This window comes from Scyliorhinus torazame, chromosome 16 (genome assembly GCF_047496885.1).
Source record: "Scyliorhinus torazame isolate Kashiwa2021f chromosome 16, sScyTor2.1, whole genome shotgun sequence".
NCBI lineage: Eukaryota > Metazoa > Chordata > Chondrichthyes > Carcharhiniformes > Scyliorhinidae > Scyliorhinus > Scyliorhinus torazame.
In genome coordinates, this window is record NC_092722.1 from 158336202 (window position 1) to 158356137 (window position 19936).

The window sequence follows — 19936 nt, forward strand, 5'->3', positions numbered from 1 at the left end:
CTACAACCCCCGGGGAAATGGGCAGGTGGAGAGGGAGAATGGGACGGTCTGGAAGGCCGTCCTGCTGGCCCTTCGGTCTAGAAATCTCCCGATCTCCCGCTGGCAGGAGGTCCTCCCCGACACGCTCCACCCCATCCGGTCGCTCCTGTGCACCGCTACTAATAAGACCCCTCACGAACGCGTGTTCGCCTTCCCTTGGAAGTCCACCTCCGGGGTCTCGCTCCCAACGTGGCTGACAGTTCCTTGGCCCGCCCTCCTCCGGAAGCATGTGCGGAACCACAAATCGGATCCCTTGGTTGCGAAAGTCCACCTCCTCCATGCAAACCCGCAGTACGCCTACATGGCACACCCTGATGGGCGACAGGACAGTCTCCCTCTGGGACCTGGCACCCGCTGGCTCCCCACCCACATTACATGTACTACGGTACTGCCACTCTATCACTGGTACCACAGTAAATCCCAGCCTGCTGGCTCCTCTCAGCAGGCGGCGTATAAAAGTGTATGCTCTCCTGCGCTGCTCCCATTCTGGTTCCAGCTGCAGGAGGCACAACATCTTGTGCAATAAAGCCTCGATTGTTTCACCATTCTCGTCTCGTGGTAATTGATGGTACATCAGAGGTGTTACATTTTCCTGGATGCACTCAACTCCCCACACACTCATTACAGCCAAGATAATGCCACCCCGGAGAGCAGTCCCACAGGAGCCACTGCTGGATGCCATGGAGGAGAGGTGGCACACCCTATTCCCCAGGGTGGAAAGACGCTGCCACCCACAAATATCAACCGAGTCTTGGTGCAGGTACCAGGACCTGGCAGCAGTGCAGGAAGAAGCTGTACGACCTTCTCAGGGCGGCAAGGAACAGTCACCAGCACCATGCTCCTGGCACCAACCCTATCCCACACTCCTCACATCCACCACACCCCCTCCCAGATGGCCCCCAGCAGGCATCTCACAACCGCAGGGAGTGGGAGAAGATCGGAAGGAGTCCGCCAGACCTGTGGCCCCTCATTGCAGAGCAGAGGACATTAGACGTGGTCGGCGAGGTTGGAGAACGGGCGGTCGCCGAAGTGGAGGTTGGCATCAGGGACGCAAGTAAGCACCTAAAGAACTGTGATGTCCCTGTGACACATGTGTCACACCCCCTGCAACCCCCCATCATGCCTCCCCGTGATCCAACCATGCAACAGGTCTTATGTCTTGCAGGATCATCTGCTGATGAGGAGAGACCTGCTGGTGATCCGCACTCCTGCTGCAACCCCGCGACACCCCGGAGCACATGTCAGGGGACAACACCGACTTTTCATCACCAGCATCCTCCACCTCAAGAGACACTCATCTCGGCACTTTAGTGAAGAGGCTCCTGGGGCACAATCTGGTGCATACCACACACATGCAGCAGTACATCAGTGGAGATATGACAGTCGGAGGGCGGCCCGACCCCAGGAACTAACTGCCATCCAGATAGGTTTCGGGCTTCTGGAAAGGGTGGTCTCATCAATGTTGGAAATGCAAGGGCAGAGTCAGGGTCTACAGGAGGGGGTGTCAGTAACCATCCAGCGCTGCAGGTGCAGTTGGAAGAGTACAACCACCTTGGGGGCAGAGGCGCTGCCGATAATGCGTTCCACCCAGGCCAACACCGCACGGATGACGTCCTTAGAGGAAGCCTTCAGTGCGAAAGTATCGGCCATGGGTCAAGGTGTGCAAGGTCTGGCGGGCGATGGACGAAGCACTGGAGAGGGTGGCCATTTCACAGGCAGCCGAGTACCAGAGCAACATGGACCATTGCAGCGGTGCTTCAGAACCTGATGCAGTCACAACGGGTAATGGCTGAGAGCTTCGAGGTAATGGCCGGGCGCTGGCTGACCTGGCACAGTCACTGAGTGTTGTGGCGCAGTCCCAGGTGCACGTGGCACAGTTCCAACAGGAGGTGGCAGAGTTCCTGTGCTTTGTGGCCACAAGCATGGAGGCCCTGGTCGAGATGAGAGTGGGCCTCCAGGACTGGCAGTGCCAGGTGACAGTGGAGCCACCGGAGTTTGTTCTGGCCACGCCCCTGTCCTAACGAGTAACTCAAGGACCTTCGGGCACCATGAGAGAGGAGCAGGCGATGGGGTCCATGCCGTTGACAAACATGGGGAGGTGCCGTAAGGCTACAGCACATCTGAATCCCCCACGCCCAGCTGTCCCTGGCACATCCGATGGGCAGTGGGCAGAACATGGCCACACACAATCAGTGACAGCCGGAAGACTGCCAGGCGCCACTGGGTCCAGTTGTTCCAGAGGACAGAAGCCAAAGGGGACCCAGGTCACAGGGCGCGAAACGCAGCAGACCGCCTCCACTTCCGATGTACCGCCTGCGGGACCCACTTGAAGGAGTGTTAGGGCACGAAAGGTTTGAAAGTTAGACACCAGTTAAGTTGGCAAAGGTGAAAACACATAGGTTAGCGATAGGGGCTAGGGCACAATACTTGTATGGATCACAAGAAACACGTGTTCACCGATGCTCCAAACACGGTCCTCTGTCTGAAGGATGTGAGAGCTGGGTCAGACTGGGGACAGAGCTGGGCGGGGGATGGGGGGGTGGGGGTAGGAGGGGGGGTGGGGGGTGGGGGTAGGAGGGGGGGTGGGGGGTGGGAGGGAGGCTGCTGATGAGGGACATGGTTATTAGAGTTGGTTATTGGACAGGGCCCCCTGGGCAGTCGGAGGCACTGGCGGGACATCTGCTCTGCAAGGTGCAGTGTGCCTGGGAGGGAGCCAAAGGCCCCGGTATATGTGTCCGCCAGTCGGGGTGCATGCCACGGCTCCCCTGCTGCCCCTGCAGTGGGGCAATGCCCTGGAAGGGTGCACTGGGTGTACCAACACCTGGTAGGCCAAGGGCTGCTCTGGGCCATGCCCATCCTGTGAGGTCATTTGGGGTCTCGTGGGGGGTGGACCTATACGGCCGGTAGCACTCAGTGGGGTGCGTACCCAGATGGCTGCCTTGAAGGCCTCCGAAATGGCGGTCCGTGTCCAAACACTCCGTTCCCGGGGGACATCCCGACCTCGCAGCCCATTTCCTGGTCGCACCCTGCCACTTCCCCCGGCCCTGGCCGACGCCCCCCCCGGCCAACAACACAATTGGCAGTCCACTGATGCACCAAAAGAGCTTACCTCCTCTCTCCCTCATTGGCTATGATGCCTGTTACCCAATTTTAAACACTACAAGTGCGCCACACCGTCGTCACTTCCACCTGGCGGAGGTGGAGCATTGAGGGAGGCCAGAAAATACTGGGTTGGATCTTTAATGATATGCTGACGGCCATTTCTGGACAATTTGCATGCCCATGCCAGTGAGTGACATGGAATGCATCATGCCGCTATCGAGGCATCGGAGCAGGGAGTTCCATTGGGTGCCCGGCGGCGACCATGATTTTCGGCTGACGCATGATTCTCCGCCCGATCATGATCCATGATTGCTGCGTCGCTGGATTATAACAGAGACTTCATTCAACACAGGGCAGGACTGGGTGTTAAATATTACTGGGTGTAATGTGTTCAGGATAGATATGAAAGGAAGGAAATAGGGAGTAATAGTGGCATTGATTAACGAGACAGTTGCAGTGCTGGAGACAACAGATATCCCAGAGGGGCCAAGGGCAGAATTTACTTGGCTGGAGCTAAGGAACAGAAAATATACAATTACTGATGCACGATCAATTAAACTCAAAGACGAGGTTGTATCATAACTGAAGACTTTAATAGAATAGATCTGTTCCCCAGCAGCTTCGGTACAGAATGAGGGCTGCTGCGACGGCACCTGTTCTTATACCCCGCCTGTCAGGGCGGAGCCACATACCAAACAGCCAATGGTAAGCTGCTGGGTTTACCCAATGGTCTACAGCCTCTCGGGTACTGCAATACCTGATACTACCACAATTACATTGCCTGATAAAGTCTATAGACCACAACATAATTGGAATGATGTAACACTTTCTCTCTCTCCACAGCTGCTGCCAGACCTGGTGAGTATTTCAGCTTTAAGAATATATTTTTAATTTCAATGAGCATTTGCATTTGAAAAGTCAGATAGACAAATGTAGCTGAGATGAGAAATTCATAGACTGTGTTTGGAACATTTTCTTATAACAACGCATTCTGGCAGAGGATTATGCTGTCTTCCACTCTGGGCTCCAGCACTTGGCGTCAAAGACCCATAGATTCTCGGGCGTCTTCCCTTTCTGGCCCCTGTGTACGACGATGTGGCGTACTTTTGTCACTATTGAGTCTTTTTGCATCCAGTTGGGTATCTGAGCAACGGGAACCGGCAAGGTGTCGATGAAGTAAAATGCCGCAACGACTATGTCGGCCCTCGGTGGTGAAGGGGGCGTATCAGCCGAAGAAGCCCACTTGGCATGTTCCCGTTTGCAATCTACGAATCTGGGAGATGCTCAAAGGCTTACTCGTACGCTGCTAGCAACAGGACCCATCTCTGAATCTGAACTGATGCGATTGGCAGGACACCTTGTCCTCTTTAAGAAGACCTAGCAATGCCTTATGGTCCATCACAATGGTGAATTGATGTCCATACACGTATTGGTGCAATTTTTTCACCGTAATTTTGACGGCCAAACCTTCTTTATCGATGTGGGCGTAATTGCCAGAGTCCATGGCTCGTAAGCTATTTGGCCTTTCTTTACCGTCAGCTCTGTTCTGGGACAACACTGCTCGAATTCAAAACCCCGATCACATCAGTTACTGTTTCACCCTGGCAAAGGCCTCCTCCGGAGGCGCTCTCCATACCCATTCATGGTGTATCTTCAGCAATGCGTGTAGTTGGGCGAGGATGGTTGCTATGCCAGGAATAAATATACTGTAGTAGTTTACGAGTCCTGAGAGTGACCGCAACTCTGTCATGGTTCCCGGAATGGGTTTTGATTTATTGCCTACACCTTTTCCTCAGCCAGGTGTAGTCCGTCCCGATTCACGTGATACGGCATGGTAGCACAGTGGTTAGCACTGCTGCTTCACAGCATCAGGGTCCCGGGTTCGATTCCCGGTTGGGTCACTCTCTGTGTTCTCCCCATGTCTGCTTGGGTTTCCTCTGGGTGCTCCAGTTTCCGCCCACAAGTCCCGAAAGACATGCTTGTTAGGTGAATTGGACATTCTGAATTCTCTCTCTGTGTACCCGAACAAGTGCCGGAATGTGGTGACTAGGGGATTTTCACAGTAACTTCATTGCAGTGTTAATATAAGCCTACTTGTAACAAGTATTATTATTACCCCAAGTATGTAACTTACTTGGCATAGAAAACGTCCAACTCGGAAAACCAATGGAGGACTTCCCTCCAGGTTGCTCAGCTGCTCCCTTTCCATGGCTCTGGTGACCAGGCCATCGTCCAGGTAGACTGCCACACATGGTGGCCCTCCAGGATGTTCTCCATATCACGCTGAAAAATTGTGCAAACTGAAGACACTTAAAACGTCAACCTTGTGTACTCATACAGGCCCCTGTGGGCATTAATGTTTATGTAATGCCTGGAATTGGCAGTCCAGTTCCTGCTGGAGATAGACTTGGCTCATGCCAAGCTTAGAATAGGAATGACCCCAGCTAACTTTGTGTATGGGTCTTCTATCCATTGCATTGGGTACCTGTCCAGGTGACAGACCTTGTTTATGGTCAATTTATAATCTCCGCTCAGACATACAGTTTTGTCAGGTTTTAGCACCAGGACTACCAGCATTGCCCAATCCGCAAACCGCACTGGTTGGAGGATACCGGTGCCTTCCAATCGGTCGGGTTTGTCTTCGACTTCCCCAGTAGCAGGATCAATGGGCTGAATGGACTCTTTCTGAGCTGTATGTTATCCAAGCCCGTTTGCAACAGATCCGGACAGCATTCAGACTTGAGCTGATATGTGACAAATATGTTTCATGGTCCAGACATTACCAGGCAATGACCATCTCCAACAAAAGAACAATTTAACTATCTGACCCTGATGTTTTTTGGCATCACCGTCGCCCACTAACCATATCTTGGAGGATTCCATTGACCAAAAACTGAACTGGATAAACAAATGAATACTGTGGCTACAAGAGAAAGTCAGGAACAAGGAATTTTCGAAGATCAGGCTTATTTCTATTCACCATCTTTTTCTTCTTTGTCCAACTTGTTAATTTTTAACTGAATTTAGCTAACTTTAGCTGTGATCCATCAGTTTCAGGTTTCTCTGCTATTAATTCTAATTGCTGTGTAACTACTTTAATCATATCATCACTACACAATCCTGGAGTGGCACGGTGGCACATTGGTTAGCACTGATGCCTCACAGCATTAGGGACCTGGGTTTGATTATACCCTTGGTCACTGTGTGGAATTTTGCACATTCTCCCCATGTCTGCATGGGTTTCCTCCGGGTGCTCCGGTTTCCTCCCACCATCCAAAGATGTGCAGGTTAGATGGATTGGCCATGGTAAATTGCTCCTTAGTGCCCAAGGATGTGCAGGTTAGGTGGGGTTACTGGGTTAGGGGGATAGATCGGGAGAGTGGACCTAGCTAGGGTGTGCTTTCAAAGTCTCAATGGCCGAATGGTCTTCTTCTGCATTGTAGAGATTCTGTGGATTCTATTTGATCTGCTAACTCTCAAGATTAATTTGATCTGCTAACTCTCAAGTAACCTGAGTCAAGGATTTCAAATAATCCATTATTAAATTTTCTACTTCCAGAAAAGTCTCAGTGACAATTTGTTATATATTTGCTGTTTCTGCAAAGAGCAAAAGAAATAGAATTGCCACACTTTAAGTTCCTGAAACATAGTGCAGTGTTTATAAAGAGATGTTATCGTGCTACAGGGTAAGATGTTGAACTCCCCTAAAACTGCTAAACGAACTGCTGACATCACGTGACATTTCACCAGCAAATAGTAGTTCTCCAATACATAACATTCCTCCCCCTTTAGCCCATCAGTGCTAATGACTTTTCTCTTAAACACTTTTACATCTCAAACATAATATTAATTAATTACATCATCATGTTATTTACATATATGTACATCAGTAAGACAGTGGGCGGGATTCTCCACTTCTGAGACGAGGTGTTGACGCTACACACAATTTGTGGACTTTCACGACAGCAAAACTGGTGCCACACCTGGATCAATTCTGCTACTGTTAAGGGGCTAGCAATGGCGCCACTTGGAACACAATCTGAAAAATGATGTCGGATTCGCTGGTTCTGCAATTGACACTCAGGAGGCTGACAAGGTGCAGCTGCATATACACACTTCACTCCCCACACACACCATCCTAACCAACAAGATGGCAGCAAGGAGAGCAGCCCCGAGGTTTCCTGATGCTGAGCTGGAGATCATCTTGGATGTGGTGGAGGAGAGGCGGATGACCCTGTACCCCGGCCCAGGAAGGTGATTGCTAGCCATCATTCACCATGTCTGGGCACAGGTAGCAGAGGCCATCAGCACAGTGGGCAACACCGTCCGGACTGGCCAGCAGTGCCGTAAAAAACTGCACAACCTCCTCAGGGTGAGCACCCTGCACCACATGCGGCACCGATACTAGCTGCCATCGCCGGGTACCCTGGCCACTGAGGCCACCAACTACCCACCCCCCTGGGCTATGTGCGTCGGACTGTCTAAAGCTGCTGTTTTCAGTTTGCCCCCCCCTCTCCCGAGGAAGGCCGCGCATGACCGGCGGTAGTGAGAGAAGACAGGAGGTGGACCAACGGACATGCAGTTCCTCACTGTAACTGAGCAGAGGGCCGTTGACGTGGTTGGCGGCCTAAGGAAAGGCAAGTCGCCGAGGTGGAGTTCGGCTGTGGGCGATGAAGTGAAGTCTCGCTTAGTTGCAGTTCCGCATGACAATTGTCAACCCCCCCCAACACCACCCCCACACCACCCTCATCCGCACACCACCCCCACACCATCCTCACCCTCACGCCCACTTCGAACCCCCCGGCCTGCGGTCTAATCATGCATCTTGCCTTGTGTCTTGAAGGACCTGCTGGTTGTTATGTTCTCTATTCTGCTTTACCTGGATGGCTTGGATACGTAGTCTTGAACAAAGAACACTAAGCTTTTTAACAAACAACACTATAAATTTATTTCACTACTAACTAAGATTCGTTCACATTCCTAATGTAGAAGGTTATTGTATAAAACTATGCTATATCTAACATACAGAACTCTCAAGTATACAACTGGTCTCTATGCCTGACCCTCTTCCAGCTCTCTCCTAATTCTCAACTCCTCATTTAATCCCAGAATCCCAGAAGTCACATGATATATATGGCTGTTCTGTGGTTCTCTCTAGTGATAAGAAGCATTATCATTAACTTGTTAACTCTTTACATCCCAGTCAATATACATATCACTACACTGGTAATGCGGCGGGTCCATCTGCTGTCCCTCGCGCCCCCGCCAGTGCCACAGTCAAAGCCATCCCGTGAGCTGAGTAGTGACGGGGATAACAGCTTGGACACCAGCCCTCTGCCTGAGACCCAGCAGACCCCGGAGCTCAAATCAGAGAATGATACGGAGGGTGTCACCAACACGCTCAACCATCCCAGAGACATTCACATTGGTTGGGCACTTTAGTGAAGAGGTGCCTGGGACACTATCAGATGCTCACCACACAGTTGATCTGGTGCAGCAGGTGGAGGTAGGAACACCAGAGGGGGCGGACGGTCTGAGGGAAGGCCGACCCCAGGGACTAGCTGCCATTCAGATGGGTTTTGGGCTTCTGGAACAGACCATCCCATCGACAGTGGAGATGTAGTCGTAGAGACAGGGACTAAATGAGGGGTTGTTGGCGAGCATCCGGTATCTGTAGACTCAGTTGGAAGAGTCCAACCTTTTGCAGGAGGTGGTGCCGACAATGCACGCCACCCAGGCCAACACTGCAGGCACTGGTCGTGGCCCAGCTCAGGGTTGCCTTCCCACAGGTAACCATGTGCCAGAGTCACCTGGACATCGCAACAGCGCTTCTGTGGCTCAGTCACAATAGGCCATGGTTGGAAATTTTGGCAGCATTGCCCAAGCGCTGGCTGACATAGCACAGACACAGTGGGAGGTTGCCCAGTCCCAGAGGGAGATTCTGCAGTCACTGGCTGATGTGGCACAAACCCAAAAGGTGGTGACACAGCCACAGCGTGATGTGCCGCAGTCCCAGAGGGAGATGGACCACTCTTTGTGCTCCATGGCCACGAGCATGCGGACCCTGGTCAAGACCAGAGTGGGCCTCCAGGAATGGCAGCGCCAGATGGTGGGAGAGCCTCAGGGGATAGATGTGCTCTCACCCCTGTCCCATGGAGTAGCCCGCGGGCCATCGGACACCATGAGGGGAGAAGGAGTAATGGGGCCGGTGCCAGTGACTCCCGCAGGAAGGTGCCGAAACACAACAGCACCTCGAATTTCCCCCCACTCCTGTTCCTAGTGCATCTGGTGGGCTGCAGGCAGAACGAGGCGGCACCATGCCACCCAGGACACCCGAGAGAGCAGTCCATCCAGGCCTGGTCGCCCCAGAAGACAGCCGCCAACGGGACACAGGTCGCTGGGCAGGAATCACAGCAGGCTGCCTCCACTCCTGCTGTACCGTCTGGGGAACCACCTAGACAAAGCGTTAGGGCCCGTAAGGCCAGAAATTTTAGCTATGGAGGCTGGGGCGCATACCTGCAAATATTTATTCACATTGTTACCACTGTTACAACCTGCTTCGGTGCTCTGTCTGATGGGTGTGATGGGTGGGCTGGTCTGGGCTGGCCAGAGAGAGGATGCGGGGAGGTGAGGGGTGGAATGGGCAGACATTGTGGGTGGGTTGAGCTCTCCCCCCTCCCTGCACTCCCCTCCCACCTCACCCCCACCACCACCCAACCGTCCCCACCACCATCACCCCATGCAGAGAACACCCAGGTGGACAGTGAAAAGTGCTACCGTGGGCAGGAGGCAGACGTTGGCATATGATGCGGAGCAGCAGAGCTCATCACAGAGCGGGTTGTCATCATCCTCCATCACATTGACCAGACCCGGTGCTACTGCCAACCCAGGGCCAACACCCAGTAGTTGATGCACTAAGCGTCAAGAACCACAAAGACATGTGAGACTTTAACTAAGGCTTTAATATACTACATGGGAGGCTTACCCGACACAGACGACCCCAGACAGAATGGGGCCGGTCCCAGAAGAGGGTTCTTATACGTAACTCCCGGGGGAGTGGCTAAGGCGGAGCTCTCCGTGGCCAGGTCGGGTTACCTACCAGTGACCGAACCTCTGCAGAGCTACAGTACAATACACAGTATTACAGGGCCACGTTACACACAACTATTATATACTATGTACAATGGTAGGGAAGTACAGTGGTGTTTCACCACATTCATCCCTTGTTTAGAAGGAAGTCCGGGGTGAAAATCAGTGAACAGAGTCCATCAGGAGGTTCCGTGTCGTCAGAGGTCGAGACGAACGATGGGTTTGGTCGATCTCTTTGAACGTCGGAGCTGCGGCGCTGAGGTAGTGTCCGGCGGTATCCGTGCGGTCGGTGGTGCTGGGTCGTGAGGCGGCATGACATCCCCCACTGCTTCGGCTGGCTCGAGGCGAAACTGCGGGATGACAGTGGCTGGCACGGAGTAGTAACAGGCCGAGGGATCGACGGGAGCAGAGAGGGAGCGGGGTGGAGGTTGCGGTGCGGGGGTGGCAGGGGCCCCAGAGAGGGCCAGGTCCTTGATGGAGACGGTCTCCTCACGCCCGTCGGGGTACGCTATGTATGCGTACTGTGGGTTGGCGTGGAGGAGATGGACTCTCCACCAGGGTCTCCGCCTTAGAGGTCCGCACGTGCTTGCGGAGCAGGACGTCTCCCGGGGACAGGAGCCAGGACGGAAGCGATGTCACGGATGCCGATCTCCTGGAGAAGAGAAACATCCGCTCATGAGGGGTAGCATTCGTTGCAGTACACAAAAGAGACCGGATGGAGTGGAGTGCGGCAGGGAGGGCCTCCTGCCAACGGGAGACTGGTAGGCCTTTGGACTTGAGGGCTAGCAGCACGGCCTTCCAAACAGTCGCGTTCTCCCTTTCCACCTGTCCGTTCCCCCGGGGATTGTAGCTGGTCGTCCTGCTCGAGGCAACGCCCCTGGCGAGCAGGTACTGACGCAGCTCCTCGCTCATGAAGGAGGAGCCCCGGTCACTGTGAACGTAATTGGGGTAACCGAACAGCATGAAGAGGTCGTGCAACGCTTTGATGATGGTGGCGGAGGTCGTGTCGGGGCAGGGAATGGCGAAGGGGAACCGCGAGTACTCATCGATGACGTTGAGGAAGTACGTGTTGCGGTTGTGGGTGGGGAGGGGCCCTTTGAAGTCAATGCTGAGACGTTCAAAGGGGCGGGTGGCCTTGATTAGGTGCGCCTTGTCTGGCTTGTAGAATTGCGGCTTGCACGCCGCACAGACTTGGCAGTCGCTAGTCATGGCTTTGACCTCCTCGACTGAGAAGGGTAGGTTGTGGCCCTTGATGTAGTGGTAGAGCCGCCTGACGCCCGGGTGACAGAGGTCATTATGTAGTGCCCGCAGTCGGTCATCCTGTGCGTTGGCACACGTACTATGGGACAGGGCATCAGGAGGATCATTGAGTTTACCTGGCCGGTATAAGATAGTATAATTGTAGGTGGAGAGTTCGATCCTCCACCGTAATATCTTATCATTTTTGATTTTACCTCGTTGTTTGTTGTCGAACATGAACGCAACTGATCGTTGGTCAGTAACGAGGGTAAATGATTTTCCGGCGAGGTAGTGCCTCCAGTGCCGGACGGCTTCCACTATGGCTTGTGCCTCCTTCTCAACAGAGGAGTGGCTGATCTCGGGGCCTTGGAGTGTGCGGGAAAAGAAGGCGATGGGCCTGCCCGCCTGGTTGAGGGTGGCACCCAGGGCAAAGTCGGAGGCATCGCTCTCGACTTGGAATGGTGCAGACTCGTCTACCGCATGCATGGCAGCTTTGGCGATAGTGGTTTTTAGGAGGTGGAAGGCCTGGCAGGCCTCGGGCGGGAGGGGGAATGAGGGGGAACGGAGGAGGGGTCGGGCCTTGTCAGCGTACTCGGGCACCCACTGGGCATAGTAGGCAAAAATCCCGAGGCATCGCCTCAGTTCTTTGAGGCAGGTGGGAATGGGGAGTTCGAGAAGGGGGCGCAGACGGTCGGGATCGGGGCCGAGGACACCATTCTCCACCACGTAGCCGTGTATGGCGAGGCGGGTGGTGCCGAAAACACATTTTGCCTCGTTGTACATGAGATTGAGGCGTTTGGCAGTTTGGAGAAATTTAGTGAGGTTGTCGTCATGGTCCTGCTGGTTGTGGCCGCAGATGGTGACGTTGTCCAGATACGGGAAGGTAGCCCGCAGTCTGTTCTGGTCCACCATTCGGTCCATCTGCCGTTGGAAGACCGAGACTCCATTGGTGACGCCAAAGGGTACCCTAAGAAAGTGGTAGAGGCGGCCGTCTGCCTCGAAGGCCGTGAAGTTACGGTCCTCCGGGCGGATAGGGAGCTGGTGGTAGGCGGATTTCAAGTCTATGGTGGAGAACACCCGGTACTGTGCAATCTGGTTGACCCTGTCAGATATGCGGGGGAGGGGATACGCATCAAGCAGCGTGTACCGGTTGATGGTCTGACTGTAGTCAATGACCATGCGTTGTTTCTCGCTAGAATTGACTACCACCATTTGGGCTCGCCAGGGGCTGGTGCTGGGAGCAATGATATTTTCCGAGAGAAGGCGCTTAATCTCCGCTCGAATGAATTGGCGGTCCCCGAAACTAACGCCGACTTTTAGTAGCCACGGGCTTGCAGTCGGGGGTGAGATTAGCAAACAGTGAAGGGGGGGGGGATCCTGAGCGTGGAGAGACTGCAGGTGGGACCCGGGGGGGGGGATCAGGGAAGAACTGGGGGTTGGAGACCGTGAGGGGGAGGAGGGGGCCGTTAAAATGCAAGGTGAGGCTAAGCAGGTGGCATTGGAAGTCCAGGCCGAGGATCGCGGGGGCGCAGAGGTGAGCGAGGACCATGAATTTGAAATCCTGGAACACCGCGCCGTTCACGGAGAGGGTGACGACGCAGTAGCCCGAAACCTCGGCCGACTGGGAGTTGGAGGCCATGAAAATATGCCTGCGCGTGGGTAGTACCTTGAGGGAGCAGCGGCGCACGGTGTCCGGGTGCAGGAAGCTCTCCGTGCTGCCGCTGTCGAAGAGGCAGGTAACAGTGAAACAATTTACCTGAACCTCCATGGTGGATCTGGCGAGCTGATGCGGTCGGCCCTGGTCAAGGACGATGGATGCGATGGTGGAGCTGTTGGAGAAGGGTGCAGGATCCGAGGAGCGGCCTGTGGGAGAAGGTGGCGGCGCCCAGGCATCGTAGGATGCTGTTGGAGGCCAGGTTGCTGTTGCTGGCTGCATCTCCTTTGTTTGCAGCATTTCGGTCGAGTGCGCAGGTCCGAAAGTGACGATCGGAGGTGGACCGGAAGAGACGTAAGTCGTTGTTCCGGGCGGCCCCCATGCAGACCACGTGGAGAGGGGGCCAGAGGTCGAGTGCCCAGGACCGGAAGTGACGATCGGCGGCGGGGCGGACCCGGAAGCGACGATCGGCGGCGGACCGGAAGCGACGATCGGCGGACCGGAAGTGACGATTGGCGAACTGGAAGTGGCGATTGGCGAACTGGAAGTGAAGTGCGCCGGGCCGGGGATGATCAAAGATGGCAGCGCCCTTGCGTCGCACATGTCGAACAGCGAGCTGGGAACGGAGGATGGCGGAATCCCGGAGTAGCAGGCAGACGTTTGCAAAGTAGCGTTGGACCCCGAGGCAGCAGTGGAGCGGCAGACGTTTGCAAAGTGGCCTTTCTTGCCACAGGCTGAGCAGGTAGCATCTCTAGCAGGGCATCGTTTCCTGGGGTGTTTTGCCTGGCCACAAAAGTAACACTGGGGCCCAGGCATTATTTTTACTGCTGGTGTGGCTGGGTGGGCCGTGACTTGCAGGGTTTGTTGCTGGGAGGTAGCGGCCACGTAGAGAGCGTGGGCAGGCGTATAGGAAGTTCGTGCAGGCGTGTAGGACGCATTATTGTCGTAGGCTGCCTGTTGGGCCTCTGCCATAGTGACTGCCGTGTCCAGTGTCAGTGTAGTTTGTGCCAGTAGGTGTTGGCGAATTGGGACGGAAGCGATGCCGGCTACAAAGGCATCAAGCGCCAGGGCCTCAGCGTTATGCTCAGCGGAGACTGCTGGCGCATTGCAGGTGAGCGCGAGGGCACGGAGGTCCCGGATGAACAAGGACAGGGGTTCATCCGGCTGCTGGTGCCGGGAGGCGAGGCAGTGGTGGGCGTAAATAGAATTAACAGTTCGTGCATACCGGCTTTTGAGCTTCACGATGGCATCGGCATAGGTCGTAGTTCCCGTGATGAGGTCGAAAAGCCCGTAGTCGAGCCGTGAGTACAGGAGGTTGAGTCGGTCGGCGTCCGTTTTGGCGAAGGCGGAGGATGCTTCCAGGTAGGCCTCGAAACACCGGAGCCAACAGTTGAAAAGGTGAGCCGCGCGTGGAGCGTGGGGGTCGAGCGAGAGCTTGTCGGGTTTCAGAGCAGCCTCCATTATAACTGTAGTATATTAAATTGATGCACTAAGCGTCAAGAACCACAAAGACATGTGAGACTTTAACTAAGGCTTTACTATACTACATGGGAGGCTTACCCGACACAGACGACCCCAGACAGAATGGGGCCGGTCCCAGAAGAGGGTTCTTATACGTAACTCCCGGGGGAGTGGCTAAGGCGGAGCTCTCCGTGGCCAGGTCGGGTTACCTACCAGTGACCGAACCTCTGCAGAGCTACAGTACAATACACAGTATTACAGGGCCACGTTACACACAACTATTATATACTATGTACAATGGTAGGGAAGTACAGTGGTGTATCACCACAGTAGTGCAACAGGTATGTCTCATGGAGGGAGCTGCACGCGAGCATGGCCGGGTAGTGATGTACAGGTTTGGAATTGGGGTGCGGTGTCCGTGCCCCACCGTCCTGCCCAGTCGGTGAACCTGGAGGTGATCAGAGCGTCCCTTGCACATTGGCCCTGGCGCACACATCGTGCGGTCTCCCATGCCTGCCTGGGTCCCATGTCCTGCCCATCCTTGTCCTCCCCGATACCCTCCTCATCAGACAAGGCCTGGTGTTCATCCTCCTCATTCAGCACGTCACCCCTCTGCTGTGCAATGTTGTGGAGGACAGAGCAGCTGCCATGATGCGATACTCCCATGATGCGATACTCCCAGCGTCATACTGGAGGGCTCCTCCAGAGGGGTACAGGCACCTGAACCACATCTGTAGGAGGCTGAAGCACCGCTCGAACATGGACCTGGTCGCTGTATTGGCAGCGTTGTAATGGGTCTCTGCATCTGCCTGTGGCCCCTGGATAGGTGTCATCAGCCATGACCGCAGTGGGTAACCCCTGTTGCCCAAGAGCCAACACCCAGAAGGGGAGGGCATCTCAAACATGTCAGGATGAAGTCGTCGTGCATACTGCCCAGGTATCGGGCGCAAAGGTCAATGATGCGTAGCTGATGGTCACATATCAGCTACACCTTCATTGAGTGGTACCCCTTTCAATTGGTGTAGAGTGGCCTGTAATCTGCAGGTGCTCGGAGGTGGACATGCATCTCGTTGATCACCCCCTGGACCCGGGGTATCCTGGCGATGGTGGCAAACACTGCTACCCGGGCAGCTGGGTTGGCTCGGTCCACGTTGACGTGGATTTATTGAACCACCTGAGTGCATAAAGCCTCCGTGATGGCACGGATGCAGTGTATCAAGGTCTGTGAGATCCTGGACAGGTCCCCTTCAGCGCCCGGAAGGATCCCGTGGTGTAAAGGTTCAATGCAACCGTCACCTTGACGGCCACCAGGGGTGGGTGCCCTCCCCTATACCCCGCGGTGCCAGGTGTGCCATCATCTGGCAGATATGTCGCACTGTCTCTCTGCTCCGCCGGAGTCTTCGACGACATGCCCGGTCTGGCAGGTCCTCAACAGACAGGCGGTGCCGGAAACCACAAGGCCTCATGCGGTGCCTCCTTGGCACCTCCTTCTCCTTGGCCTGTTGGGCGGTATCTCTCCATTCTGAGCGGCTGTCATCTGTTCCTCTGCAGCCATCTCTGCTGCTGCAACTTCCTTCTCCTCGAGCAGCTCCAGCCCGTACAGCCGCAGGGCATCCCCCAGGCCTGTGGCAACTAGCAGGAAGGCCACCATTGCTGGTTGAATTCCAATATCCATTGTCTGCAGGGGGTGACAGGCCGACATGTTGGCATGCTGTATACAGCCGTGCCCAACCAGGTCCAACGAACACTCTGCCCCTGTGTGATTCCCACTCCATTTCCGCATCCCTAGCCCCGGCAGTGTCCAGCACCGTGGGGCCATCTGGCCTGGCACCTGTCCTTGATGCCAGGGTTACCATCGGCTGGCACTGCCCTCGCCTCATAAGCGGTATGCTCCACGGACTCTGAGGGACTACTGTGGGCATTGCCATGGGTCGGCCGCTGGTGGGTGGCGGCCAGGTGGGTGGTGGAGTGTGGCAGAGTGTGGGGTGTGGGGGTCGGGGGGCCCATACAGCTGGTGTCACTCTGCAGATCCAGGGGCCAGGGTGGATGGTCAGTGGGTGTGTAGTTATGGCAGTCCAATCCTGGACACCGCCTCAGTCCTGTGGGGGGTTACCCTGGCCGTTCAGCCCGTTCCCTCAGCCTGTTCCCCTGTTACCCACCCTCACCCGTCCCTGGCAGGGACCCCCACCCCAGCCAGCATGGCCAGTGTCCGGCCCGGCAGCCCACAGTCGCTCCTCTCTATTTCCTACCTCCTCTCTCTCCGTCATCAGCCATGACGCCGGTTTCACGATATTTAAAAGCACAAATGAACTGCTCAGTCGGACACTCGGGCCATCGGAGGAAGAGAATCGCGGAGGCTCTGGAGAATATCATCGGGCCCACTAATAATGCGCACATCTACTGGATGTGCCTTCCAGTATGCATTGACAGCGATGTTGAGGTGACGGAGAATCGCAATTTGGTGCCAAATCGACGGCCGGCGCGATTTTGGTGTCGGAACCTATTCTCCGCCCAATCGTGATTTGCGATTTCGGAGTCAGCCAAAGCAGAATCCCGGCCAGTGCCTTGAAGGACGTCCGTCTTGGTTCAGTAATATTCAATGTTCAGGAATTTGGCTCTTTGAGATCTCGGAAGTGTCTTCCTGTTCACTTGTTGGTGGTATATCTTGGGAAACTAATCAGGATCTGCCTCTGTTGGTACTGACGACTCTGTAGTGACAGATTCTGTAATTTCTGCAGTAATAGATCTCAGGGGCGACATTCTCCGACACCCCGCCGGTTCGGAGAATCACCGGGGGCTGCCGTGAATCCCGCCCCCGCCGGTTGCCGGAATCTCCGGCACCGGAGATTCGGCGGGGGCGGGAATCGCGCCGTGCCGGGTGGCGGGCCCTCCCGCTCGATTCTCCGGCCTGGATGGGCCAAAGTCCCACCGATAAATTGCCTGTCCCGCCGGCGTAAATTAAATCACCTACCTTACCGGCGGGACAAGGCGGCGCGGGCGGGCTCCGGGGTCCTGGGGGGGGCACAGGGCGATCTGGCCCCGGGGGGGTGCCCCCACGGTGGCCTGGCCCGCGATTGGGGCCCACCGATCCGCGGGCGGGCCTGTGCTGTGGGGGCACTCTTTCCCTTCCGCCTCCGCCACGGTCTCCACCATGGCGGAGGCGGAAGAGACTCCCTCCACTGCGCATGCGTGGGAAACTGTCAGCGGCCGCTGACGCTCCCGCGCATGCGCCGCCCCGAGATGTCATTTCCGCGCCAGCTGACGGGGCAACAAAGGCCGTTTCCGCCAGCTGACGGGGCGGAAATTCCTCCGGCGTCGGCCTAGCCCCTCAATGTTGGGGCTCCGTCCCCAAAGATGCTGAGCATTCCACACCTTTGAGGCAGCGCGATGCCCATCTGATTGGCGCCGTTTTGGGCGCCAGTCGGCGGACATCGCGCCGTTTCGGGAGTATTTCGCCCCAGTTCTGTCTTAGCACTGTCCAAACTCTCTGATGTGAGTATTTCTGGTGTAGACTCTATACGTTTAGTTTCTACAGGGCAGAAGGAGGCCATTCGGCCCATCGTGACGGCACCGTTGGAAACAGTATCTGACCTAGGAACACACCCCTGACCTATCCCAGTAACCTGACCTGACCTTTTGGATACTTAGGGGCAATTTAGCCTGGCCATTCTACCTAACCTGCCCATCTTTGGAAACCGGAGCATCCGGAGGAAACCATCTCAGACACAGGGAGAAAGTGAAAACTCAAAACTGACAGTCCCCCAAGGTCGGAATTGAAACTGGGTCCCTGGCATTGTGAGGCAGCTGGGTTAACCACTGTGCCACCGTGCTGCCCGTCTTGTCAGGAATGATGACTCGACTCCATTTTTCACCCATGGTATAATTTCTAGCGAGAACACGTTCTCCACAGTTAAAGACTCATTCTTTGAATTTTGCTCTCCACTAACCATTTGTGTTGGATGCTGTCGCCTGACAATTTCCGATATTTCTGTTGATATAACTTGAGTACATTATCATTCACAAGTTGTTCCGGCCTTCCAAACCTAGAGTATACCTCATCTAGTCTCTCAAGTGTGTGTTTGGTTGTTGGGGACTTGATTTCATTTTCTGGCAACCTTGAGTGTGCGTCAACCATCACTAACAACATATGTCCTTCGATTGGCCTAACATTGTCAATATGAATTCTTTGTCATAGTTGTCTTCCATGTCTGTGTAGGCCATCCCCAACGATGCAAGGGTTGCAGGGATGGAGTATTCCTTAATGTAGTTCAGGATTGGTGTAGTCCTACCTCCTCAATTTGGATACCTTGGGCTGGATTCTCCGGTCGCTGATGCCGAAATCACGTTCGGCAATTAGCCAGAGAAACAAATCGGGAGCGGCACCACTTTTGTGATGCTCCGGCACCTCCAAAGCTCAGAGTATGCCGCACGCGCCCCGATGCTCCGTTCCCGACCGGCCGAGTTCCCGATGGAGTCGGTCACGTGTGGTTTCATCCATCGGGAACTCGGCGTGGTGGCTGCGAATTTAGTACAGCACTGCCACATTCGGGGGAGGACTGATCCGTGGGCAGGGGCAAATTCAGCAGATGCTGGAGGTACTGTGGGGGGGTGGTCCGGGTCACGCAAACCGATGGAAGGGGGGGGATTATTTCACGGGCCGGGTCCGCGATCGGCCGCCGCCATGTAGCACAGCGTGAGCATTGCAGGCCACCACCATGCGCATGCACAGCCAAGGACCCGGCAATCCTCCGGACCACATCGGCAGCTAGAGCCGGGTGCTCTACACTGCTGGCATGCTAGCCCCCAGCAAAACGGGGAACTGGTGGCCTTTTTACTCCATTCTTTCTGGCGGAACACGCCACTGTTCCCACGCCAATGTGGGGACATTGTCCCAGAATCAAAGAATCCAGCCCCTCATCCTGGCTACTAGAAGTAGCTGCATGCCATCTCCTTCTTCCTCACCACACCAGGATGCCTTTCATGAAACTGTTCAAGGATTTTGTAGACAGGGCGGAATTATCACTCAAGTACACCACAGCAAAACTCCACTCCGAACTGTCAACTCAAGATGCCTGGTGATGTCAGGTTTGAGGTCTGGAATCTTTCTGTGCACATTTATTAAAGTGACATTTTGCATCATATCCATAACCTTCTCCATCACTGGATCGATCTTGTGTACCCTGTACTTGAGATTAAGTTGCCGGTACGTTATCAACATGAGAGAGAAATTAGATATTTACAAAATTTTCTTCATATTCTTCTTTGATTCTTGATCTTGTTTGATTTGTAGCAGTAGTCTAGATAAAGCGTCCGCGGTTCCACGCATGCGCGCCACAGCCGGTGCGGGTTCGT

At 54.9% G+C, this 19936-nt stretch overlaps 1 protein-coding gene across 1 annotated transcript in view; it reads left to right on the forward strand.

Annotated features, from left to right (window-relative positions):
• The first annotated feature begins 1718 nt into the window (after window positions 1-1718).
• The window catches only part of LOC140392309 (scavenger receptor cysteine-rich domain-containing protein DMBT1-like), a 101925-nt gene continuing 83707 nt past the window's right edge, over window positions 1719-19936 (forward strand). Inside the window, exon 1 of the mRNA XM_072477626.1 lies at window positions 1719-1821. Within this exon, the coding sequence (XP_072333727.1) occupies window positions 1719-1821 (103 nt within the window). The remainder of the gene's footprint in view (window positions 1822-19936) is intronic.